This window comes from Tachypleus tridentatus, chromosome 2, assembly GCF_004210375.1.
Source record: "Tachypleus tridentatus isolate NWPU-2018 chromosome 2, ASM421037v1, whole genome shotgun sequence".
Taxonomy (NCBI): Eukaryota; Metazoa; Arthropoda; class Merostomata; order Xiphosura; family Limulidae; genus Tachypleus; species Tachypleus tridentatus.
Genome location: NC_134826.1, coordinates 31280923 through 31291501, shown reverse-complemented (window position 1 = coordinate 31291501; position 10579 = coordinate 31280923). Strand labels below are relative to the sequence as shown.

The following is a 10579-nucleotide window of genomic DNA, read 5'->3' as shown; positions in this document are numbered from 1 at the left end:
GACTCGCAATTTGCGGATCATTTAATATACTGCAGCATTTATTTTACTCAGCACTTCACTATATGCTAAGCACTATAATGCTTAATAATAATAGTAAAGTAGCAACGTAAAAAGTCGAAACAGTTTTGTTTTTTTTTTGTATTTAGCGTGAATGTATTTTTGCCATAGAAAAAGTAATTCGTATAATAGTTATATTATTTTGTAAAACTACGTGTTTTACTATTACATTGCACAGATGCCCACGAAGGCATGATGGAAGAATTATTGCAAAAAATAATAAAAAAAAGTTTTGAAGATTTCAAAGACCCAAACACTCGGTCGCTTTCGCATAGTTGACTGTTCTTCTTAAGGAGTAACAAGAGTAAAGATTAACAGTGTGGAGTAATAAACATGAAAAACATATACAAGTCACGTGAGCAGGAAGTGTTTGTCGAGGTGGCCATGAAAGGAAGGTGGAATTAATTAAATATCGTGTATCTGGAGTGGAATGATTCAGTTATGATGTCAGAAGGATGCGAAGTGGAGCTGCGTACAATTTAATAGAGCAGTCTGAGTACCAGTTTTCTTTGTAGATATTATATCGTCAATGGGTAAATTTATAGTTATGTTAAACAGAAATAGTTGAACTTCATTACAATCTAACAGTGAGACAGTTTATAATTTGTATTTGTTAATTTTGGGGACTTCTGTTACTTTCTGAGGTTAAAAATGAATTTGTCCCGATTTCTGAAAAGAAACTTTCCAACATGTGTGTGTTTTGTAGTCGTATGTTTCTTCATTCAGAGGATACATGGTAAGTTAATCTTATTAACTGGTAGCGTTGCTTTTCAGCAACGGTATCAATACTGCTAAAAGCAGTAATACTACTTGTAGTAATAGTAATACTAATAGTAGTAGCCGTAAAAAGTCTGCTATTTGAAAATGTTAAGTTGTTTGAGTATTGCGTTAGTCAAATGCTAATAATAACATATTATTGATTAATAACGTCATATTTATGATTTCCTTTCATAGCTTTGTTAACCAATTATTACTATATTTACTATTCGTGGTATTGAAATAAAAGTAAAATTGGAAAGAACAAGGGCACAATACTATAAATTAAATTAATTTATGAAGTAAACTTCTGCATGATTTTGTCTGTGGATGGTTTTCACATCCAAAGTACAACAAATGTGATTGGTGTAATTACAGAGAAATTCTGAATAATGCAGTTTTGATAGATATAGATGATCGTTCTTGCTGCAAGTTGTAGATTCCATTTACATTTTTGTATACACATTCTTTTTTTTTTGTAAGAAATTATGAGAAAACAGTTTTAGATTAAATCCAAAGTTGTTTGTTTTTAAACGTTTTGATTATGACAAAGTTGGTCTATTATGTTTACATGTATTGATATAGCTTATAGATGTAAGATACACTGCAAATAACGATATAATTATACATGTTTGAGGGCTATAGTAGACAAAGGTCGAGTTGTTTTCTCAAAGAACTGTAAACAAGCATGTCAAGAAAACGTTTTCAACCAAGGAAAACAACTGATGAGTATGAAAGCAGATAGTGCCCTATTCTATATATTAATGAACCAGAAGAAAGCAGATAGTGCCCTATTCTATATATTACTGAACCAGAAGAAAACAGGTAGTGCCCTATTCTATATATTACTGAACCATAAGAAAGCAGATAGTGCCCTATTCTATATATTACTGAACCATAAGAAAGCAGATAGTGCCCTATTCTATATATTACTGAACCAGAAGAACGCAGGTATTGCCCTATTCTATATATTACTGAACCACAACAAAGCAAGTAGAGCCCTATTCTATATATTACTGAACCACAGGGTGAAATGCATACTTGTCAGTTGTTACTCCTGACTTCTAAAATAATTAGTGTTTAATTTCGTTTTACATCATCATTTTTACAAAACTGTTAGAATTGTCCTAGTCCTTTACCTAAAATGGGCGTAATGGTTAACGAGGTTAACGGACCAATCTGAAATTGATAACTGCTGCGCGTATGTATCATGTCGAGTGGTTGATTATTGCTCGCCTGATAACCAATGAAATGAGTTATCACATACAATCAAGTTTGTGCCATTTCATTCTGAAAAAAAATAATCTAGATCTCAGTAAAGATTAAGAAAGAAAGTGGTTCGATATCTAACTATCCATCATTCATCAAAAGAACGTAAACTGATAAAATATCAAGATGCTGCAAAATATAATAATATTATGTAATACTAAGTTTAATACAAAATGGACAACGAAGTACCTATGCATCATGCTTGATCGTTCAGTCATAATTATTTCAGATCAGATGCACAATATGTAACAATTCTCCAGCTGCAAACACCAAGAACTATGTTATGTTGAACGACACGTTAGCTTAGAAGTTAGACCATAAAATATGCGAAATTAGTTTTCAGAAGGAAAGGGGTTCCGAGGTCCCCCTACCCTACAAGGGTTTGCTCCTGAACCCTGGCTTTTTAATTTTCTCACTTATTCATGGGTATTAAAGGTTGATAGTTATAAAACTATGTATGCTGTACTATTATCAGTAGAGAAGCCGTAATGCTTTGAAAATTCATTTAATAAAGTTGAAAATGTTGGAGAGTAAATATGGTTTTAAATTTCATTAGGGAAGCTCATTAATATTATGCCATTCGTTGCAGAAGTTTCCCTTATAGAGATAAGGATGAAGGTGTGAATTTGATATACCTAAATTTCCAGAAAGCAGTTGACTAAGTGCTGCATAAAATTATTATTATAGCATACAAGTTAAATTGAAATCGAGAGGGAATCCTCAGTAGCAGCGGTATTTAAATTCTTTTAGGCAAGATTAGAACAAATTAATTGCTATTAGCTACATTTTTGTGCGTCAAAAATACAAAGCATGGGGCACGCATATACCCAATTTAAGTTTATTACTCATCAGGATTTCACTAGTGTATCTTCAAAATGAACTTATTTTAGACAAGATCAGCGTAAATTGATCTTTGAGACCTTTGGCATGATGAAATGCTGAGTACAAAACTGTAATTAGATCTCATATCTGGCAAGAGATGACAGAACTAGGAGATGAAAGTTTGTACTTTAATTAAAAAACAACAACAAACGCGGAACTGTTCGATGAACCTTTGCGCAGCGTTTAAAGCGTTGGGTGGAAGAAAGAAGATGATTATAAACGGAATTTAAGAAAGTGGATGAATGCCATAAGGGAGAAAGCTCATGGCTGTGTTAGCACATTTAATTTTGTTTGATATACATCAATGATCAGTGTGATATTAACCTAATGTGCGAATACTAGGTTTGATAATGCAAGTTATCACGATAATATCATTTTAAAATACTGAGCTTTCAGTTTCACGTCGATTAGATAATTAACGTCTTTTATTTTTAATAGTATTCGATAATAATTTTAGCGTTTTTATTTTTAAATTATGAGCAGAAATTTTGCACGCATCTAATTTTTATTTACACATTCCTATATGAATTCATTATAAATATTTTATTATACTTCATACATTTTATATTACCATATTTAAAGGTATTGTCCAATTAAAAATGGCCGTGCATGAAAAAAAACGTTATGACGTGCACGCGCTAATATGATGATAAAAAAGTGATGGAATTACGAACTTCATTTGACTTTCTATTCAATGTATATCGTACATTTCATTATAATCTTAAAAATAGTTTCTCATATTTATCTTTAATGGTTTGGAATTTTTTATTCAGTTTAATCAGTTATAATAATAATATACAGAAATGAATGTGCGGTTCCTTAGGCCATTACTTGGTTTGGCTGGATGTTGTCTTTTGTTGTGATAAATAACACAAAAATCCTAACCTTCACACATTTTATTTATAACATAATATAATATTATGTGTAAAAACGGCTGTTATGAGTTGAGAAAATTTTTATGTAGAGGAGCGAACAACGTTTCGCCCTTCTTCGGTCATCGTCAGGTTCACAAAGAAAGAAAGGTAACTGACCGATAGCTGACCACATGTTTGAAGGGGGTTGTGTAATTCAGTGTAGGAATGTATAGGGCGTGCTTAGATGTTTGATTTTAGAACGGATTTTGCGAACTCCATGTAGTGGCTGCTTCCAGCAAGTGCTGAACATCGTCTGGAGAAACAGATGAAGACAGAAAACAGGTCAGTTTGGCTTTTGGTAATAAAGCACCAGGCATTACTGTCGGCATTCCATTGTTGACATAGATAGGTAAGGTCGTCCATGGAGGAAGCTGGAAAAACTTCCGCCACGTCGGAGGAATTCTGTTTTCCTCGGGTCAACGGTGACATCGGGTTCGTAGCTGTCTATGAAGGTGATAATTTGTCGAAGAGTAAAAATCTGGTTGTAAACCGTCAAAATTTACGGGAGAAAAGGTTGGTTAGTCAATGAAAAGTTGGAAGTCACGGGAAACATTTTGGCAGCTAATAATTCGTACGGTTAAACAGCTTGGTTAAGACTTGGAATGAAAAAGCTCAAAAAATGCTGTTAGACAAGGTTGTTAAGCAGTTTAAAATTTCGCACGTGGAGGATATGAAACAAACTTTTTGTAAGGTTTTATTATATACACACACACACCTGAATAACTATACAGAGACCATATAATTCCGATATACTTTATTAAGCTTAGCAAGTAAGATATATTTAACTTTAAAAAATATGAAACTTCGAGCAGCCTAAAGACACAACCTACCTTCTTGAAGTCTTGAGTCGTAGGAACGTGGTAGCTTTTTCACAGATTAAAATGCTGAGAAAACCACCCGAGAGACATCCTAAGCTATTGATTGGTTATTCACATGCCATATATTGAAGTATGTGTATATAAGGGGCCGTTTTTAAAATAGAAAGAAGTGAACGGAACCACTTTGTTTGATTCAGTACATAATCCATATCTCAGCAAAATAAACCGATATGACGTTCTTATTTTATATTCTAGCGTGTTAATATTGATAATTTAAGTTTTTAATTTGTACAAAACTAGAGGTTTAGTATTTTGATCGCACAGATACCCAACTTAAAACAGTGCTGCATTCAAAATGATTTTTGTTGTTTGTTGTTGTTTGAATTAGGCACAAAGCTACACAATGGGCTATCTGTGCTCTGCCCACCACGGGTATCGAAACGCGGATTTTAGCGTTGTAAGTCCGCAGACATACCGTTGAGCCACTGGGGGGGGGGCATTCAAAATGAAGAGAAACTCACCTGCTGTAAAAATCTACCTTAAAATGGCTGGTATGGGTATTAAAACGTTTATTAAAATAAAGTATAGAACAATGTTTCTACCTTCTTCGGTCGTCTTCAGGTTGATTTATTGTCAGTTTCAGTAACGAAGTTCAGTCAGATAATTGACTATTCTCATGTGGGACTTGGATAGTTCAAGTAATCAAAAATAATAATAATAACTGAAAATGCTAATTTTGATTAGTTATGACACTAATAAATTGAGTTGAACAACTCTGAATTAATGTAAAATAACTAATGACAAATGATAATAGCAATTTATCTTTTACACAGTTAGAATAATCAAAAACACTAATAATTTGAAAAATAATTTTGATTAGTTGATTATTTTTGTGATATTAATTGATTTAATTGTAATTTCTATTAATTATTTACTTTATGTGGCACTGATCAATGTAGTTTACTCAAATATAATCAAGCTACTTATCCAGAATTAGTGTCTAGGTGATTGTTGTAAACCCATATATTTCTGGAGGTTCTAGTGGCAGTAGATTTGTTAACTGTCCTCAGTTTCTTATGATCTAGTTGTAAAAAATGATGAATTAAGCAAAACAGAAAATAATTTGAACAGTCAAAAGTTATACAACTATAGAAGTATCACTAGGTACTTAAAAGATTTGTGATACAGGCTTTGATCATGGCTTTCTATTCTGTTTTATCAAGACACCAACTTTGGATGAGATAATAAAGTAAGAAGACAAATAATAATAGTTTGAAATTCTCAAACAGCACAAACAGTCAGTCAATATTTTAAAACCTTGAGGAAACTTAACAAAATTTATTCTGGACTGAAACTGTTATTTTTTAGGTCTTAACAGCAAAGTAGTTCCTGATGGTTGAAAAACTGTCACTTGGATGCCTGATTCCAAAAAGAAAAATATACATTTTTATTTCCATTGTTGGCATGATTTACTTAACATGTGAAAGCATTTAATGCTTAAATATAACTAGCAAATTTTAACATGCTTTTAGGAGTTTTTCCCTTTCTTTTTGGAATGTGGGCACCCAGGATAATTTTAATGTCTTAACTTTCAGAAAGCTTGTGTTTAGAGAATTAGTGGAAGTGTTAGCTTTTTGGATTATAGGATTTTCAAATTTGTACATAGTACTATGTGTATGACATTGGGAACAGCTAACATTTTTGATATTCAAATGAACCTTCACAGTGTAAGACAATGGGTCAAGATGTTGAATACTAGTTATTTCTAGTATTCAGTGGTATAAAGTTGTGCATTTGATCTTTTAAAAATTTGGTATGATGTGTTTCTTCTGTTAAAGGATCATTGACTTTGAAGAAGAAAATTATCTGCTTGTATTAACTTCTAGAGCCCATAATAATAAGGAAAGTTTTTGGCTCTTGTGAAACCATAACTTGAATTGATTATGTTTATAGATTTTTTTTTAATGTTAGATAGAATGCAAAGACTAATCTGTTGGAAATATACCTAATTCAAATCATGTTTATAATCTGAAATTCATCATTTTTCAACCAAGAAATGAGAGCTCAATTTATTTATCATAAAGTATTTTAAAAGGAATTTAAATGGCTTAGATGAATTAAGGTAAGTTTGTATTACAACAATTATATATTTATTAAATTATTAATAAGTAATATATTTTACATTATTTGCTTATTTATTAAAATTAAATATTGATCAACCTTTTTCAGGTCAATGTTCACCAAACCAGTTTATGTGTACCAATCATAGGTGCATTCCAATGACTTGGCACTGTGATGAAGATGATGATTGTGGAGACAATTCTGATGAAATAAACTGTTGTAAGCTAAAAATTTCTATCGTTCAAATCTTTAGAGGAAATTTTTTGAATGTGTGTATAAGATACACAGTATGTAATTATGAGATTGGTTTGAATGAGACTGAACTCAGATTTATGTGATGAATAAGGTAAGTATGTTAAGATATAAATAGCAACTGGTATCTGTGTATTAGCAATAACACTGTGCATCAGCTTTCTGAGTCTTATTTTATGAATAAAAACACACAATAGTGTTTTGTGTGGCAAAAACAACCTTCAGGATGCACTGTGTGTTATTGACAGGAGTGATTGTTTAGAAATTTTCCACTTTTTATAGCTTTGATTGTATTAATCCAAACTATCACAAATTTTCAGTGGATATGCTCTACTTTATCTTATTTAACACACAAAATTTCAAGACAATCTCTTAAGAAATACAGAAGGTATAAGATCTCCAATTGATATAATTTCTTTCTATTTTTCTTCACATTGAAAGTGTAGAAACATTATTTGATAAAAAGATATTTTAAACTTACTCTAAGTATAGGCCACAGATGCAAAGTTATCCAACAACAAATCACTTAATTTTGATCAAACCCTTTGCACATGTCTATGTAAAAATGTTACAAGCTATTGGTTGGAAATTTTTACTATAGTTTCTCCTAAGAGTAAAGATAAACCATTTTAGATTTTTGATATCCAGATTAAAGGCAGCTGATTTAGAGCAGCAATACTGTAAGGTGAAAGCATGTGTAGATATGTAAATATTGGTTTATGCTAAGTAAACTAGATGATCAATTTCTAGCTCAAGTTTTCAAAACAATCACAAAGGTGGATGGTTATTATTCATGGTCAACTTTTAAGCCCAAATTTCCTAAATTTTATGTAATTCTCCTAATTAAAGAGCATTTAGTGTTACATAATATTAGCTTAAGCAATTAGCATAAATAATGATGTTTAATTCAACCATACTAAGTGCATGCAAGAAACTGTTGAACTAATTTCCATGGCATTACTATAAAGGAAGTTATATATTAATACAGTTTTAGAGAGCAAAAGCTACCACCATATGTTTTAAAGAACATGGTTGACTCTGTAAAGTAAGATCTGTTACAAATAATAAAGATGTAATCCTAAGGGTAATGTCAGTTACTTATCAATTATTTTCTTACTTGCTGTGGTTTGTTGGTTTGTATTGACATAAAAGTCATGATATCTAATGAAAAACATCTCAGTTGTGGAAAATGGTTTTACCCACCATTACTTCTGTTTTCATACTGGATGTTGTTGCACTGTATACCTTGCTGTTTTTGTAACAGCAAATAACACTAGAATCTTAGAAAAAATAAAAGCATAAAAAAATGGTTTTGAATTTGTGTCTAACATGATGTTTGATGTGTATCAAGAACATACATACATAGAGACAAAGACACAACTTGGTAAATGCATTGAAAATACCATATAAAATCAAAAATACACACACACACATTTCATAAATTATCAGTTTTAAAAACATTTAATATTTATACTCTATACTAAAGTGAACAACCAAAAACAAAAACTGAAAACAGGATGACTTTAATTTTTGTAAAATTCTACTTGGAATAACTGTATAAAGAATACAAGTTACAATAATGTGAAATGGACATATTGTAAATAAGATAATTACAATGTTAGGTCATCAAAAGTGACCCTAACTTTTGCCAAGTTGCTCAGGGGAACAGAATACCAATTATCGAGTAAAAGCTACTCTATGAGTGGTATCTAGCATGTTAGAGCTGGTAGTGTGTACGGAGGTAACATAAATGCTTTTATATAAATTTGTGTTTTTGTGAGCTAGTGTAGTATATTTTGCAAATTGATGCTGCGAAAGAAATATAACTTGATAACAACATAAGCACACAGATCCTGTGAAAAGTATCACATTTGATGAAGCATATGTTAACTTAAGTGTCTCTTAAAAGACCAGTCGTACATTATATTACTGAAATGATAAGAACAGTGAGGAAGTATGCAAAATAATTAATTCACAATCTTTAGTAATAGGATATTGGTATACCTTTGGCAACAGTCACATTTTAGACTCTGCTACTAATATTCTGTACAAGTGTTTTGGTACAATCAGGCATAGTATTGTGCCATTTCTCTTTGATAAGAAGTGCCACATCAGTATCAGATTGTGATCTACAAACTCTGGCTTTCATGACACATTTCAAAACATCCTGGGATGATCAACTGAGTGGGGGATCTGGGATGGTCATTGCACTCTTTAAATGTTGTTGTCCTGTTAGTGTGACAAGTCTCACACTAGAGCCTGTGCTTGTAGAGCTCTGAAAATAGTATGGTGCTAAAGAACCCAGCTCACAGTATGAAAAATAGCTCCAAACCATTATGCTTCCTCCACCTTTCTTCACTGTAACAACTTGTTCATATACTTAGTGTTTGGCTACTTAATGATCAGATTTTGATGTAAACAACATATATTTCTGTAGTCTGATTTGTAATCCCTGGCTAATGGAAAGCATTAAATCTGTATTGGGCAGTTTCCATTAAATTTTGGATATGCTGTTTTTGATTCCAGTGCATTAATTAACATTTTTGCCTGATGAATTTAATATCAGATATGCAGTTACTCTATACCACACGATTTAAGCTTCTGACCTGATTTGTCAATAATTTTGACTTGCTATTGCAATTTCAGCATTAGTATAACCTGTTGTTTTCTGTTTCCTTACTTTTTCAATCAGCTTCATTGATGAAATGATACAAAAATTACATCTTTTATGAAAAGTAGCTTTGTAGCCACCAGATGAAATACTGAATAACATCAGATATTGTAATGTTCTGTGTATAAGAAGTGATGTACTAGGCTACATGAGGGCTATCTGCACTAGCTGTCCCTAATTTAGCAGTGTAAGACGAGAGGGAAGGCATCACCACCCACTGTCAACTCTTGGGCTACTCTTTTACCAATGAAGAGTGGGATTGACCATCATATTATAATGTCCCCATGACTGAAAGGGCAAGCATGTTTGGTGTGATGGGGATTTGAATACACGATCCTCGGATTACGAGTTGAGTGCCTTAACCACCTGGCCATGCCAGGTCCATGCGGATTGTATCTTTAATTAACAGTAGTGGTTTAGCCATTTTAATATTATTGCTATATTTGTTTTTATATTAACAGATATGCTAAGGGTGAAAGGCTATGGCATAAATAAGCTTTTGTTATTTTTGTTTTCACTGGACTATACTTTGTATACTATTGCTGAAGTTCAGGTTTTTGAGCCAAGAAGTTTTAGGCTGTGGAAGGGTTTTAAATTTAACCATAGGTAATAGAAAGAAAAAAAAAAAGTTGTGCATTAGATTTTTGTATACATTTTAAAATTTACATCAAATGTTTACTTTCATAAAAACAAATTGTATTATACTATTATCTATAAACTATTATTACTGTCAGAGTAATTTCCCATGAGTTGTATTTTTAAATATACCTTATTGTACTGGTAATGAGTAAGTACATGTTTTTGTCAAATGTCAAAAAAAAAAAAGTAGGAACTAATTA

The 10579-nt window shown here is 31.8% G+C and overlaps 1 protein-coding gene and 1 long non-coding RNA gene across 2 annotated transcripts in view; one reads left to right on the top strand and one right to left on the bottom strand.

Annotated features, from left to right (window-relative positions):
• The first annotated feature begins 367 nt into the window (after positions 1-367).
• Positions 368-10579, top strand: part of LOC143240308 (very low-density lipoprotein receptor-like) — a 70382-nt gene continuing 60170 nt past the window's right edge. Inside the window, exons 1-2 of the mRNA XM_076482538.1 lie at positions 368-793; positions 6926-7036. Of these exons, the coding sequence (XP_076338653.1) occupies positions 709-793; positions 6926-7036 (196 nt within the window). The 5' untranslated portion in view covers positions 368-708. The remainder of the gene's footprint in view (positions 794-6925; positions 7037-10579) is intronic.
• Positions 3846-4805, bottom strand: LOC143240311 (uncharacterized). Its single transcript, XR_013021708.1, has 2 exons — positions 4709-4805; positions 3846-4322 (listed from the first exon to the last, which is right to left on the bottom strand). It is a non-coding gene; the product is annotated as an uncharacterized LOC143240311 (long non-coding RNA).